This window comes from Indicator indicator, chromosome 30 (genome assembly GCF_027791375.1).
Source record: "Indicator indicator isolate 239-I01 chromosome 30, UM_Iind_1.1, whole genome shotgun sequence".
NCBI lineage: Eukaryota > Metazoa > Chordata > Aves > Piciformes > Indicatoridae > Indicator > Indicator indicator.
The window spans coordinates 819,786-835,559 of NC_072039.1; the positions used below are offsets into that span (position 1 = coordinate 819,786).

At 54.3% G+C, this 15,774-nt stretch overlaps 1 protein-coding gene across 1 annotated transcript; it reads left to right on the forward strand.

The window, feature by feature from the left end:
* Positions 1-568: 568 nt before the first annotated feature.
* Positions 569-4,265, forward strand: SRSF1 (serine and arginine rich splicing factor 1). Its single transcript, XM_054394118.1, has 6 exons — positions 569-827; positions 1,167-1,351; positions 1,616-1,788; positions 2,055-2,241; positions 2,678-2,797; positions 3,791-4,265. The coding sequence occupies exons 1-5, from the start codon at positions 634-636 to the stop codon at positions 2,698-2,700; spliced, it is 762 nt and encodes a 253-aa protein (XP_054250093.1). The 5' UTR covers positions 569-633; the 3' UTR covers positions 2,701-2,797; positions 3,791-4,265.
* Positions 4,266-15,774: the final 11,509 nt, after the last annotated feature.

Here is a 15,774-nt window from a genome sequence, read left to right on the forward strand (position 1 = left end):
CACTGACACTGCCACGGCCATTCCCGCCACCCGCCGCCCCCGGCCACCACCCGCAGTGCATTGTGGGACACAGCCCGCGCCTTGGCGCCAAGAGCCACCGCGGTGCATTATGGAACACGCCCCCCTCCCTGCCCCGGCCGGGTCTTCTTGGCGCGGACGCCGCACCGGATGTGACGCTATACGGCCTGCCGCCGCCAAAAACGCGGCTGCGGGTTGCGTTCGTACCCCACCTCAGTTAGCGGAGGGCTACCGAGAGAGGTCCGAAATAGCTGCACCCTCGCTCTCAGGATCTGCTCCGCCAGCACGGATTCGGCTGCTTAGGTGGACCTGGAAAGTGGCGAGAAAGGAGGAACTACTTTCCGCCGAGGCCGCGCGTGCGCAGGACGGAGGAGTAGGAGCGCGGCGGAAGACGCGGGCACCTCTCATTTGCCGCCAGCGCGAAAGGTGCTGCGTCCCGGGGTGAAATCGCTGCGCGCAGTAGGACCGCGAGGGGAGCCTCGGTCGCCATTTTGAAGCGGTTGTTGGGGGAAGCGGCGCGTGTGCTCCTGTGTGCCCGGCCCGGCCCCGTGCCCGCTTGCCAGACCGCTCTCCGAGCTCCGGCCCTCCACCGCCGCAGCCATTGCTGACCTTGCCATGTCCGGAGGGGGCGTGATCCGCGGCCCAGCCGGCAACAACGACTGTCGCATCTACGTGGGGAACCTACCCCCCGACATCCGCACCAAGGACATCGAGGACGTTTTCTACAAGTACGGGGCCATCCGCGACATCGACCTCAAGAATCGCCGCGGGGGCCCACCGTTCGCTTTCGTCGAGTTTGAGGATCCCAGGTGAGACCCTGCCACCACCTCCGGGCGCTCCCCTGGGAGAGATTGGAATTGGGCCCCTCCGCAGCCTGTCCCCGCGTGTCCCCCACACAGCCTAGGGCCTGAGGCGAGAACAGCCGCCCAGGAGCTATGTATCCGTCCCCAGTCGTGCAACATCGTCCCCTGCCGGCGCGCAGGACCTCCAGCCGCTCTAACGGACGCCCGCAGCGTTGCGGGGCCCCGGTGAGGGGGGGCGGCGGGCGGGCGGCGCAGGGTGGGGCCAGCGGGAACAAAAGCAAGGGGGGGCCGTACGTGGGCTGGGCGCGGCAGGCGGCCGCGCTCACCGCCCGTCCCGTCCCGCAGGGACGCGGAGGACGCCGTCTACGGGAGGGACGGCTACGATTACGATGGGTATCGCCTCCGCGTGGAGTTCCCTCGGAGCGGCCGGGGCACCGGCAGAGGCGGCGGCGGTGGCGGTGGGGGCGGAGCCCCACGGGGCAGGTACGGCCCCCCATCCCGGCGCTCGGAGTACAGAGTGATCGTCTCGGGTGAGTCATTCCTCTTTCTTAGCCCTGGTCTTTGCCCACCCCCGGGGTCCTGCATGCACACTACCGAGCCAGGGGCGATGCAGTGCTGAGTGCTTGCTTGAAAAGCATCACGTCGTGTCGCCTGGGAGGAATGCTGCGAGTAGTCTGCAGGCAGCCCGTCTGCTCCGTAGAGAGTCCCATTTGTCTGCTGCGAGCTGGCGCTGTAAGTGCGAGAGGTGAGAAGAGAACAGGTTTTTAAAAGGTAACGTCTTGCGTTTTCCGTAGGGCTGCCTCCAAGTGGAAGTTGGCAGGATCTGAAGGATCACATGCGTGAGGCAGGTGATGTATGTTATGCTGATGTTTTCCGAGATGGCACTGGTGTCGTGGAGTTTGTGCGGAAGGAAGATATGACCTACGCTGTGCGAAAGCTGGATAACACTAAATTTAGATCGCATGAGGTAGGTTTCATAGTTACTTTCTTTGGCCAGAATTGGATACAAAGGGCTTAACAGTAGGACTCGAAGGTAAGGAACGTGTGGTGTTCGTCGAGGACTCGCGAAGCAGCCGAGCTCAGGCTGTGGGCAGTGTGGCAGGAGGTAGACTTGCGAACGTGGATGTCTGATTTCCGTGCTATAGTAAAACTATCTGCAGTCGATGTCAGCATGCCTAAAAAGATGGCCCTCAAGCCTAGACTTTTCAATCGAAAGTTCTGTCTATTCAATAGGGAGAAACTGCCTACATCCGAGTTAAAGTTGATGGCCCAAGAAGCCCAAGCTATGGAAGATCTCGGTCCCGCAGCCGTAGTCGTAGCAGGAGCCGTAGTCGAAGCAACAGCCGCAGCCGCAGTTATTCCCCACGGAGGAGCAGAGGATCTCCACGCTACTCTCCCCGCCACAGCAGATCCCGATCTCGTACATAAATGCTCACTAGCTCTGATCTTTTTGTAGAAGCCCATGTTGTACACAGTTTTCCTTTACTTAGTACAGCCTCATTTTACTTTTTTTTTATTTTTCTGTTTTTTTTTGTTTTAATTTTTATTTTCCAATTCCAACTGTTTTATCCGAATTGGCTGAAGTGTTGAATTGCATTCTTGTGTAAAATCCCTAGTGAGTATTTGCTCCTTAACAACCAAACATTCCCCTCACGTCTTTGGTAAATTGTAATTTACTTGCTGTCAGTCAGGATTGTTTTGATTTAGTTCTAGCTAAATACCAACACTCTCCGACCCGTGGTATCGCTGTGTAAATGTCTCAGTGTTCAGCTGGGGATGTTGGGGTGTTTGTGGCTAACTTGTCTCTTCTGGGGGATCTTATATTTTATCTTGCCTTTTCGTGTGTCTTTCTGTAGACATATCTGAAGAGATGGATTAAGAATGCTTTGGATTAAAGGATTGTGGAGCACATGTCAATCATTTTAGGATTGTCAAAAGGAGGATTGAGGAGGATCAGATCAATAATGGAGGCAATGGTATGACTCCAAGTGCTATTGTCACAGATGAACTTGGCAGTATTGACCTTATACTGAGAGACAGGTTAATTGAGCACGTCACCTATGTGTGGCTTCAGGCACCTTGTTGTTCCTGTAGACTGCAGTTGCTCTGCTCTTTAAACCCTGGGGGGCAATTGTGGCTCAACACTTGCTTTGGTAATTCTCTAGTCCAGTCTAGTTTTTGTTGTTTCCTTTGGGGTTTTTATTTTAAAGGAATAACTGGGGTGGGGCATGGGGTGTGGGGTGGGAGTCCTTGGTTCACTTTGTCAGGCAGCATTTGGTTACAAGGGTTGATGTTACATAGTATTTGTACACTTGTAGTAGCTGAAAGGGTATTTTAAATCAGAGTATAATATCAATACTGCTAAAATCTGCATGTCCTCTGTGTGACTGATACAGCGTTGCCATTTCATTGCTTTAAAGTAGCAGAATGAAAGCAAAAAAAAAAGAACAACCAAACGACAACAAAAACAAAGGAAATAACTAGAAAACCTAGCTGGGAATGATTTCAAATCTCAGCCCTGCCCCCTCAGCCTAATTCTCAGTTGACTGCTGGGTCAGTTAAAGCTTCAGCCTCCAGCGGGGAGGGCGAGCTGCAGCTCAGGCACATGGCAGGTGGACGATGGCTTCACCACTAAGAGTTTCCAGTCTCAAAACCACTTTTTGCGACCACAGAACCTGTAGCTCCCCATCCAGGAGCAATGAGTATGGTGGCATTTTCCATTAAGGTGTTGTAAATAATGACAAATGTTTCCTCCCAGTGGTTAATTAACATTTCTAAAGAATTAATCTGAGCATCACCATTCAAAAAAAAAACCAATTCAAGAGAGTTTGTTTTGGGGAATTGATAGTTATTACTGTACATCTGTGTTAACTGATGGCAAACATAACTCATCATTCCCCAGAAGCCTATTTTTTCATTACAGTATCTAACTTTTTGCCTCCTCTTTTTTGGTTTTGCTGGTTATAAAGGTTTGGATTGGAGAGGGCTCACTGGATCCCAATCCTTGGAGCTGGATCATTGGATTCAAATCATAATGTGGATAGGATAGGGAGGCTGAATTACAAGGATTCATGGAGCGGGATCAAATTACCAGGAACATAGGAGTGGATTCCTGCCCCAACCAAACCGCATTGGTGTGGATTTTTTTTATTCATCTCAATTGGCTATTCCAAAGATACCTTTTTTTTTTGTGTTGCATTTTTTGTTCCCATTTTTGACGTTTGGAGCCCTTAAGATGCACGATGGAGTTTTTCATGTTTTTGGTAAAAGGAGCAAAGCGAGGACCTGGAGAGGTACGCTGGAGCAATCTCCTTGGAAGGATTCAGCACGAGTAGATGGTAAACATTTAAAGGGGAAAAAGGGGGGTTTGTTTAAAAAAGTCATTGCTCTAAATTTCTAAATTTAAAGACAAAAATTGGAGTTAAAGATTGAGTAGGTTTTCAATTGGCTCTTGTCTTTTTTTTTTTTCTTTGACAAATAAAGTTTTTACAAAAACACTGAGTTGTTATCGTTTGTTGCCAAGAGCCCAGAGTCTCCTCTTGCTGCTGTGGGCTTGTTCAAGCTGCAAGTTTGCAGACAAAAGGCTTTTGTGTCCTACAGAGCCCCAGTGTTTCACAGGAAGCGCTGAGGGCTGAGCTGCTCCTGAATAAAGGAGCAGTTCCCTGGGAAATGGCTGGAATTTATTATCCGAGGAGGGCAAGAGAAAGGAATCCTCACTGCTTAAAAGAGGAGGCTTTAGTATCAGTGGTGGTGTTAACCCTCTGCTGAAGAGCTACAGGGCTGTGAGGTTAGAGGGGCTGGGTGCTCCCTCACCATCCTCTGTAGGGGCTTGGCCATGCTGGTGGAAGAGAGGCAGCAGCCAAGGCCTAGGGTCGGTGGGCAGGTCCCTGGTTGAGCTTAATGAACAGCAGCTCAGGAGTGTCAGCGTGGAGCAGAGGTTCCTGCATGGCATCACTGCCAGCCTGGAGCTTGTAACTGCCCTAGGGAGCACAGGGCAGGTGGTGGGCATGCTGGTGCTTGAGTAGGTGGTTTGGGTTGGCATGGCGGAGTTTTGGGAGTGAGGGGCTTCTCTGGGAAGCTGCCAGCAGTTTTCCTTCACATTTAATAGAGTCTGCTCCAGCCTCCTCAGAGCTGGACCCACTAGTGATGGTGGCAGTGCCTCTGGAGTAGTGTTTGGGAAGGAGAAAAGCCCAAAACTTGAGAAGCTGCAGCCAGAGAGAGGAGGGAGAATAAGAGAAATAGCTCTGCAGCCCCCAAGGTCTGTGAAGGAGCAGGAGGAGGTGCTCAAGGCACCCATGCAGGGATTTCCCCTGCAGCCTGTAGTGAAGACCAGGGTGAGGCAGGCTGTGGCCCTGGAGCCCATGGGGGCCCACAGGGGGGCAGATATGGAGGACCCTGGGCTGGAGCAGGGGGATGCCTGAAGGAGGTTGTGAGCTCATGGCAGGACCTGTGGAGGGGAGCCCACACTGGAGCAGGGTCACTGGCAGAACTTGGGACCATGCAGGGCACCCACGCTGCAGCAGTCTTCCTGAAGGACTGTCCCCACAGAAGGAACCCACACCAGAACAGCTTGTGAAGAACAGCCTGTGGGAAGGGCTTGGGCTGGAGAAGCTCCTGGAGAACTCATTGCTGTAGAAGGGATGCTCACTGGAGCAGAGGAAGAGCATGAGGAGTCCTCAGGGGGAGGAAGGAGCAACAGAGCGAACATGGGATGGACTGACCACAACCCTCATTCCTGTGCTGCTGGTGGGAGGAGGTAGAGAAAACTGGGAGCAAATGGGAGGGTGGGGAGGAGGTGCCTCAGGTTCTGTTTTCCCCTTGTCCTGCTCTGAATAAACAGATTTTCTCCAAACTGAGTCTCGTTTGCCCATGATGGGAACCACTGGGTGACCTCTCCCTGTCCTTACCTCCACTCACCAGCCTCCCCCTAGCCCAGCTAGGGAGGGGGTGACAGAGCAGCTTTGGTGGGCACTTTTGGGGGTCAAGTCACCACAGTGACTGTGGGTAGCTTCTCTCTCAGGGCAGGGACATGTCCTGCCCAGGGATGTTGTCAAACAAGATTGGTGTTTGGGGTGGGATCAGCAGATTTGGTGTCTGTGTGACACAACCATGAGGGATACCTTGTGTGGTGATGGAGGTGGTGGCTGCCAGAAGGGGCTGCCCCTGCAGAGTGCTGCTGAAGATGGAGCACTAACAGGGGGGTCAGCTGGGCTGAAGGCAGGGATGTCCCTGCAGAAGCTGTAGGGTTGGGGGTGCAGGAAGGCTCCAGGAACCCTGTAGGGAACTGGCAGGTGAGAGGTGTGAGCAGGGATTGTTGGTGCTCAGCTCTTGGCTCTTTGAGTCATGGGAGTGGGAAGTGCTTGAGGATTGTTTGCTTCAGGGATTATCTCAAGTGGTTTGTGGCAGCCATGGCCCCTGGATGCTGTGCCTGCCTGGGGGCAGCATGGGAGGGCACTCAGCTCTGCCAAGGAGGAGGTGAAAGCAGCAGGGGGGGGTGTGTGTGTGTGTGAACTGTGCCAGCTTCAAGCCAAGCTCCTGTGCTGAGTTCTTAAAGAGCTGGTGGGCATCTTAGCTCTGCAGGAAAGCTGCTGGTACTCCCTGGGAGTGGGAACCACTTCGGTTTCAGTTGGAAAAGGGAAAGGAGCAGTGCAGAGATTCGTCCTCTCCTTTTGGCTTGGCACACCACGGACAGGAGGTTGGGTCACTGCTCCCTGTTCCTGCTGCTGTGCATCTGCCACCAGCCCCTTTGTTCTGTGTGTACCTGACACTGCTCACTGCTGCTGTTTGGAAAGCACTTTGAGATCCTGTAATAAGACCCTTCAGGGTGTGGAGCTCTGCTGCATTTCATGCCTCTGGACGTTTTTCTCTTGCAAGCAGCCAGAGGTGCTGTTGGGGCAGCAGGAAAGCCTCCTGCCTTGGGGCAGCCAAGGCTTCTCCTAAGGCCTTGGGGTTTAACTTCTGGTTGTTCAGTTCTGGGCCCCTCATTCCAAGGACATTGAGGGGTTGGAGTATATCCAGAGAAGGGCAACGAAGCTGGGGAAGGGTCTGGAGAATCATGGCTGAGGAGGAGTAGTTGAGGTAGCTGGGGAGAACTCTTCTGGAGAAGAGGAGGTTGAGGGAAGACCTCATTGCTCTCCACAGCTCCCTGAGAGGAGATTGGAGCCAGGTGGGGATTGGTCTCTTCTCCCTGGTTTCAGGCAATAGAATGAAAGGAAATGGCCTGAAATTGTGCCACGGGAGGGTTAGGTTGGAAATTAGGAAGCATTTCTTTGTTGCCAGAGTGGTCAGGGATTGGCACAGGCTGCCCAGGGAGTCCCCATGCCTGGAGGTGTTCCAGAAGCCTGGCCCTTGGGGACATGGTTTAGTGGCCATGGTGGTGTTGGGTTGCTGGTTGGAATCTTAGAATCTTTGCATAGAATCTTTTCTACCCAAAACAATTCTATGATCCTTAGCAGCTAACATGACTCCCCAGCTTCAGGGGGACCCTCATGTCCCATGATTGACATCATGGACTCCACAGATGGAGAAAGTGAATTAATATCTCAGAAAGGTGCTGAAACCCAGGTGTGACAGCACTGGGAAAAGCTAAGAGGAGCCTGTGGCTTCTGCCACACACTGGGTTTGGTTTCACCACGTCTCTAGGAGTTCACTGACTTGGTTACTGAGACAGCAGCCTGCTCAGAGCTGCTTCTCCTGCCAGTCATGGCCCAGGGAACCCTGCTCCATCTTGTCCCCCTTTGGCTTTCCAGGCTGGGGATGGAAATGAACCCAAGTCAGCGCTGGTTCAGCTTCCCTCCCACAGAGTGCTGGCTTCTAGGCATGGCCCCAGCCAGTCATCTGCTCACCCTGCTGTGGCTGGGGGGCAAAACCTGCTGCAGTTCATCTGGATGTCTTCCATACCTGAGTGGAACAGGTTGTGCTGGCAGGCAGAGGAAGGCCACGGCAGCTTCCTGCCTGTGCTTGTTCCAGGAGTGTTCTCTAGGATTTTGATGGATCCAAACCAGCAGGCCAAGGGCCTTTTTTTTTTTTTTTCCTTTTTTTGTGTAAATGAATCTGTACTTCCCCAAACCCAGACCTCTGGAGATCACCCAGTCCAGCCCCCTGCTAAAGCAGGGCACCCACAGCAGCTTGCCCAGGGTCACAGTGGCCAGATGGGGTTGGAATCTCCCCAGAGAAGGAGACTCCACAACCTCTCTGGGCAGCCTGCTCCAGGCTTCCAGAACGTCACACCAAGTTTCTCCATATTTGCAGATGGAACCTCCTGGGCTCCAGTTTGTGCCCACTGTTCCTTGTCCTGTCACTGGGCACCAGGGCAGGTGAGCTTCCCAGCTGATCACACATCCCTCATGGCAGTGGGACAGTAACTGCCAAGGTGTCACCTCCTTGGTGCCATCACCTCCTCTGTGCCACTGTGTTCTCATCCCAGCAGCCCTGCAGCAGCTCTGCTGTTCGTGCACAGGAGGAAATCTTCCTGCTCAGATGATCCTGGCTTCCCATAGTGCTGCTTTGTTGGCACAACTGAGGGCAATTGTGTGCCCCTGGGCTGTGTGGTGCCTCTGCCCTGGCCTGGGCACTGCAGCTGCCCGCTGGCAGCAGAGTGGAATACAGCTGGCATTGTGCAAACAGTTTGGGGAGAGCAGCAGGGAGGGAGGGAAGCTGTCCCTAATTGCACATCATGCTGATAGCAGAGCACTTAATAAACTCCACATTAGAGCTCAGACAGTGATGGTTAGAAAACTTGTGGCTTTTCCTCGAAACCAGCCTGGGGTTTGCTGGGTTTTGCTGTTTGGTTGCTTTGGTTTGTTTTTTTTTTTTTTTTTAACAGAAACTTCTGCTTTAGAGCAGCAGAGCTTGCATTGATCTGTCTGTGCTCGCCAAAGCTCCAGATTTCTTGCTCCTGATAAGAGCAGAGAGTTTTTAGCTGCAGAGCAAAATGAGAGTAATTTGTAGAGCAGCTAAAATTAGCTGCAGCTCTGGTGAAGAGTCCACTCTGCCCAGTGCAGAGTGCTCCTCACTGCACCTGCAGGGTGAAGAGTGGTGTTGGAGTGCAGTGGAAGCTCTTGCAGATGGAGAGCTGAATCCATAGAAAAAAAAATCAATCCAGGTTCCAGGAAGTTTCCTGCATAACCAGTGTCCCCTATATCCCCTCTCCTGTGCCTGAAGAGCGGGAATGAGTCAGCCTGCAGAGCCTGCCGTGCCCGCCCGCGCTGCTGCTCCTCGCCACACTTTGGCTCACCCTGGCAGAGCTGTGGGATGGGCTCAGAAGGATGGCAGGGCTGCGGGATGTACATGGAGCCTGGCAGAGCCACAGAATGTGCATGAAGCCTGGCAGAGCTATAGGATGGGCATAGAGCCTGGCAGAGCTGCAGGATGTGCATGGAGCCTGGCAGGGCTGTGGGATGGGAAGAGCTGCAGCCTTGCCCAACTCTCACCCACCTCGTTCCTGTGAGGCAAGAGGGTCCTGGCTCTGCCCACCGCTCATGCCCTCTCCTGCGGAGGACTGCCGTTCGTGCAGCAGTTGTAGGGCTATTACCATAATTTTATGCACTAATTTGTGTAATCATTAAAGAGTTGAGCAGGGCATTGTTCGCATGAGTAATTACCTCTGGGTTCTAATAGCTCTAATTCATCCCTTAAGTGAGTTTCATACCCCTGTGAGTCAGCCGCTAACGATTCTCGCTGCAGGAATCAGATTTGCCTTAAAAACACCGATCCTGGCTACCTTGGTTGCACTTGGGTGACATGATGGCTTCTGAGGAGCTCACACCACTCAGATCCCTACGCGGGAGGACCCACAGCTCCAGCACTGGATTGGCAGGGATGGGCTGCAGTGTTTTACTCACTGGGATGCCCAGAAGCATCTACAGAATCACAGAATCCCTTTGGTTGGAAGAAACCTTCAAGTCCAGCCTTCAACCCAGCACTGCAAGATCAGCTGTAAACCATGTCCCTGAGCACTGGGTCTGAACGTTGGTTAAATACCTCCAGGAATGGTGACTCCACCACTGCCCTGGGCAGCCTGTTCCAATGCTTTGAGAACCCTTCCAGCAAAGAAGAAAGCAGAGCAGTGGAGATTTAGGAGTGAAAAACTTGACAGTTTCATAGATCCATGGAATGGGTCAGGCAGGAAGGGACCTTAAAGCTCATCCAGTTCCAACCCCATGCCATGGGCAGGGACACCTCCACCAGCCCAGGTTGCTTAAGGCCTCATCCAGCCTGGCCCTGAACACCTCCAGGGAGATGACATCCACAGCCTCCCTGGGCAGCCTGTTCAGCTATCACCAAAGACTTTGTTGCCCCCTTGGAAGCAGGGTGCAGAGTTGATCCCTTGGCTGGTGGGAGCCTCAGGAAGAGCATCCCCACTCCGTTGGGTGTGGTGGTGACAGCAGTGGGGCTGCATTTCCTGAGGCTCCTACCAGTGCTGGCTGCTTGTCCCTGCAGGATCAGCTGAGCGATGCAGGCAACTGCACAAACATCGATTATTCTGGAGACAATCCACAGCTGCCAAACGAGATTCAGCAGCACCCAGCTCCTGGGGAACAAAACCACGGCAAAGAATGAAGAAAGCAGGGCAGGGGGCTGGCGGAAACGTGAGTGGATCCCAGGGGAGCATGGCCGTCAAGCCAGGTATTAATCCCTGCCATTCCCTTCCCTGAAGGATTTCCAAGCTCTTCACTGCTATTAACGGCAGCTGCCCTGCAGGGAAGGGAATGCAGCATTATCCCTGTGTTCCAGCTGTGGCTGGGGAGGAGGGCAGCAGCCGGCTAGCCCCAGCTTTGCGGTGTGCCAGGCAAAGATCAGGGATTAGCGCCAGGATTTCCTCGGCTGCTCTAATTCAGCGCCCGTGGTTTTTCCCCCTAAACGCACTGACCTCATGTGCCTGCTGCCGTCCATCCCGCAGCCAGGAGGAGCTGGGCAGATGGCTGGGCAGGAGAACAAGGCAGGAGAGAGGATGTTTCCTTGCAGTCCTTGGCCCTGCAGGAATTATGACTAAAAATGGTCATTGGTGATTAAGTGGAGGAGCACGGCGCTGAGCAGGCACTGCAGGCTCTGCCTCCTCAAGAGTTCAGATCAAATCTGGGATGTCCTCCTGAAAGTAGAGGGTGCTCAAGGTGCTGAGGACAGCCCAGGAGGGCACTGCTCTTGGGCAGGGACTGGGGAACACCTAGCAGCTCCCTGAAATGTCCCTCTGCGAAGCAGAAAGTGCTATCTGTGTGTCTGCGTGAATCCAATACAAACCATACGCAGGGGCAGAGTGAGGGTTTGGGGTCAAGTGTGGGCAATCTGCAGGGCACCAGTGCCTTGGCATCCTGTGTGCTGCCACAGGGGGCAACAGCAGAGGTGGGCAGCTCCACTTTTGGGGCACTCATTGTGCCTTAGGATGGTGGCAAAGCCAGCAGCCTGCTGCCCATCCCCAGCTCTTCTGCCCTTCTACAGCTGCTCTGTGGGAAAAAAAAAGTTGTCTCAGAGATAACCAGAATACAACAAAAGGGCACTGGGTTCTCGTGGCATGGGGCAGCTCCACCACTCAAGGTGCCAAGGAGAGATTAGCCCAGGCACAGCTGAGGACAAGGAGGTGGGAAGAGATAAGGGCTTCATCCCGGCATGCTGCCTGCCAGCGGCAGGGCTAAACATAGCTGCACTGTGCTCACTGCTCCTCACCCGTGCCCAAATGGTGCCAGCCGGAAGCCCTCAGCGCCTCCTGCATGGCCACAGCCTGTGCTGGGCTGAGGGGCAAGCGGTGGAGCAAGGGAGTCAGCTCTGGCCAGCACTGCCTGCCCTGGGAAAGCAAGGCTCAGGCTGTGGGAAAGCAGAAACCTGGAAGAGGGAATGATGCCAGACTCATGGGCATGGTTCAGCTTTGGGCCCCTCACCTTGAGAAGTGGGTGACCCAGTGGGGAGGGAAGAGCTCAGGAGAAGCATACAGAGGGGAGCAACCACTGCAGGGCTGTGTCTGGCATGGGCATTGCCCAGCTCTTGGGGAGTGTGCAGTGGGAGCTGGCACCAGCTCCATGTGGACCCAGAGGTCTCCCTGCTGCCAGGATGGCCTGCAGCCCTGGTGGCTCCATATCACAACAGCTTTTCCACTTTCCCTTCCTACCTCCACAGGCATCACTGCTGCAGGGATGCACCTCCAGGCTTGTGCTGAACCCGTGAAAAGAGGGAGCTGAGCACCATCCAGCACCCTGCTGAGCCCTGCTAACCAGGCTCCTTCCCCCAAGCAGCTTGGTGCCTTTCTGCCATGGTTCAGCCACGCTGGCTGCTGATTTCCTGCATCCCATTTCCCTCCTCACACGAGTGGAGCAAACTTTCAGATGTGCTAATTACAAGAAGGCAACAGCAGCCTCCTCCCTGCAGTGCCAGCGCCCCTGCCAAGCCCTGGGGCAGGAGTGTGTGGTGGCCCTGGCATGGTGTGGGCAGGGCATGGCTGCCACTGCTGCTCAAGAGCACAGGGTGAGCAGATGAAAGAAGGGAGGGAGGGAGGGAGGGATGGATGGAGGGGGGAGGAAGGGATGGATGGATGGATGGATGGATGGATGGATGGATGGATGGGTGGATGGATGGATGGAGGAAGAGAGGGAGGGAGGGAAAGAGGAAGGGAGGGAGGGAGGGAAAGAGGAAGGGAGGGAGAGATGGATGAATGGATGGATGGATGGATGGAGGGAGGGAGGGAGGGAGGGAGGGAGGGAGGGAGGGAGGGAGAAAGGGATGGCAGCAGGCTTGGGTGCTAGTGGAGCTGATGGCTGTGGGCAGCCATCTGGCAAGAGCTTTCCTTTTCCCATGGAAGCAGGTCTGCCCCCACAGCACCTTCCACCCATCTTGTGCTGCAGGGCAGGGATGCACTTGTCCAGCAGGCACTGTGCAGAGGGGTGGGAAGCTCTTTGGAGGACACTGAGTCATCCCACGGGGTGAGCTGGCACAGGATGGTTGTGCTGCCAGGGAGGCTGTGCCAGCAGCTGAGCCTTCGCAGCGGGCACATGCTCTGCTCAACCTGTGCTTCCCACTGACGTGTGCTGCTGCCTCTTTTTAGCTTCCCTGGCCAGCATGAGAGGGAAGTCGAGGCTGCAAAGAGAGAAATCAGAGAGGACAGGGAATTGAGAAGCAGCTGACAGGAAAGTGCCTGCGGGGCGCTCAGTCTCAGTAACTTCGTCGCAGCTGATTTGCACACTCGAGGGCTCTTCAGCTCCACGGAGCTGTGAGACGCAGAGCCTGCCGCACGGCACGGGTAGCAGCACGCAGCAGAGAGGGCTCCTCCAGAGCTGGAATATTTGCCAACATTTGCTATTCTTAGCCACACCAGCACATGCTCACCGAGAGAGCAGAGCACGGCGGCAGCAGGCAGGCAAGGGCTGGGGAGAAGCACTTGGAAGGTCCCCAGGTGAGGAGAGACCATGCCTGCCATGCGTGCCCACACCTGCTGTGGGGCAGCTTCTTCCCAGCTCACCTGCTCTATAACCACAGGAAATGTGCAGGCAGAGAGAAATCAATCAGTGATTCTATCACTCCTGGATCACTACAGGTCCTAACACAGAGAGAGCTTCTGCAGGGATTCACAGCCTCACAGGTGGCACCGGGCTGGAAGGGACCCTTCAGGGGCATCTTGTCCAACCCCCTGCACTCAGGAGGGACACCTCCAGCTAGAACAGGCTACCCAGGGACACAGCAAGGCTGATCTTGAATGTCTCCTGTGTTCAGCTGCGTGCTGGGTGGCAGGAGGGCACACAAGTGGCTGAGGGCTGCACGGGGTTTTTGTCAGTGCTGGCATTGGCAGAGCATGGCTGTGTGGCACCAAGGGGCAGCCTTGGTCTCTAGGAGACTCCCCACAACCAACCTTGGCATGGGCACTGGAGGCAAGGGACAGTCCTTCCAAACAGCTTGGGAGGTTCTGAGGAGGAAAGGATGGAAGATTTTTGTTTGAAAAGGCAGAAAAGAGCAGCCTCAGGACAGTGGCAAAGGGGCCACAGGGCTCTTGGTGCCACAGAAATCTTCTGTGCATGCTCACTGCGGGCACTGGGGTGGCTGCTGATGCTATGGCTGTCCCAGCTCCATGACTAAGGGAACTGGAAGGTATAAATTAAATAAGACAACACTTCAAGCCACCTGTTCTGTGGGTTAGTCCAAAGCAGGGCTGCTTTAATTAAGACAGAGAGTTTACAAATTTAACCTCTGTTTATTCTGCTTTGGGGCACATAGAATGTAAATAGGTGTAAACAGCTGCTTTCAAACACTGTGGCTTTTTATATTTCCAGTTATAATTCTGGGCAAAGGAGGGTTTGTCAGGGTTGGCAGAGACTTGCCCTTCACAAAACCAGCTCCTGCAAGCTCCGTTTCTGCCCCCCTTGGGGGTTCTCGCAGCACGCCTGCTCCCTCTGCTCCCAGCACAGCTTCTCCCGGCTGCTGTTAGGGTGTGACAGGGCTCAGCTGGGTGTCACTGGAAGGAAATGGGACTCCAGCTCCTTTTTCCTCTCTTCTGATTTAGTCAGAAGGCTTTGAGTGTTCCTATGCTTTAGGTGATCCAGCTCTGGCAGTGGGCTTGGACTTGATGATCTTCAGAGGCCCCTTCCAACCCCTGCCATTCTGTGATTCTGAGAGTCTATGAGCCTGTGAATGAGTCTGAGAGCCTGTGAGCCTTCTAGGTTTTGATCCTGTGTCCCCTCTTGGTTCCTTTAGTCGTAAAACCAAGAGGAACGTGGAGTTCAGCCTCCTACGTGCTCCTCGGGATTTCTCCGATGACTCAGTGATACATTTGCGTAGTTCCCTTAGCCTTTAATTGAAGTGAGTGAGAGCCCTTAACAAAGAGCCCTCCCAAGTCTTCATTAATAAGCGTTAACAAAAATAACTGACCGACCAGGAGGGGAATAACCAGGAGAGGCAGTGGTGTCCCCCTCTCTGCAAGCAGGGATTTCCTCTCTGCTGGGGAGAGCTTCTCTGCTGAGCAGAACAGACCTGGGCTGCTGCGGTCCCCCAGGGCTGGCAGTGTGTTTTGCACACACACTAAAACCTCCCCAGATTCCTTGCTTTTGGTTTGCTTTTTTGAGCTCAGACCTTCTGCAGAGCCTGAGGGAAATTTTGCACGTTTTCAGTGCTGCTCAGCAGACGCAGCAGCACAGAGGTCAACCACGATGCAGAGAGTGGTGAACAAAGCTAAACAAGCTCACAGAGACCCCTGGCAGATGGAGTCTCAGAGCCGTGGGTGCCCTGGAGCAGGTTGGGCCACTCCAGGTAGTTGAGCATCCTGGGCACATAGGCACAGACTTTCCTCTGGGGTCACAAGGCCAAGAAATACTTCATTTATTTCAATGCAAACAGATTTTGACATACTGACTCAAGCTCCAAGGAAAGGAGCTAGGCAGGTAGCCTGAGAGGCACAGAACAATGGCTAAGCGTCACTCGGGAACAGAACAGCCTCTGTGTTGCAACTCTCTTGGGAAGTGAAGAAAGCTCAGGGAGAGCCAAGGACCAGCAGGGTGGCAGCCAGGTGGCCAAGCTGATGGCCTGGGATCCTCAATGAGTCCTTGCTGATGGTGACTTGGTCCCTACCATTCCTCCTCCTTGCTGCTGAACTGAGGCTTTGGGAGCAGCCTTTGCATTATCAGCAACAGGAGGCAAGAAAAAACACCCAGCTGTCCCGTGAGGGAGGAAGTAGCATGGGAAGCTTCATCGAAGGAGCTGTATTTAGCCCTGCTGTCTGAGGCCAAGCTGTGCAGCAGCCAGCAGTGACAGGGCTCCCTTGCTTCACACGCCCAACCTGCTGGGTGGTTGTGGTGCAGAGGGTGCTGCAGCAGCCGGGCCTCAGCTGCACTGCACGGCTCAGTGCGGATCCTGAGCAAAGAGGATTGAGCAGAGCAGGGGGGAAAAGAAATCACAGAGTCCTGTAAGCCTGCTGTCACCTCCCCCTGCCCCAGGGAAGAAAGCCCTTGTCTGTGAGCACAGGGTTGGTGTTAAAACACCC

Excerpts from the sequence above, each read along its gene's own strand:
- SRSF1 (XM_054394118.1), top strand. The coding sequence starts at position 634 with ATGTCCGGAGGGGGCGTGATCCGCGGCCCAGCCGGCAACAACGACTGT. Across the intron at positions 828-1,166 it reads GTCGAGTTTGAGGATCCCAG|GGACGCGGAGGACGCCGTCT; the intron begins GTGAGACCCTGC and ends CCCGTCCCGCAG. Across the intron at positions 1,352-1,615 it reads GTACAGAGTGATCGTCTCGG|GGCTGCCTCCAAGTGGAAGT; the intron begins GTGAGTCATTCC and ends CGTTTTCCGTAG.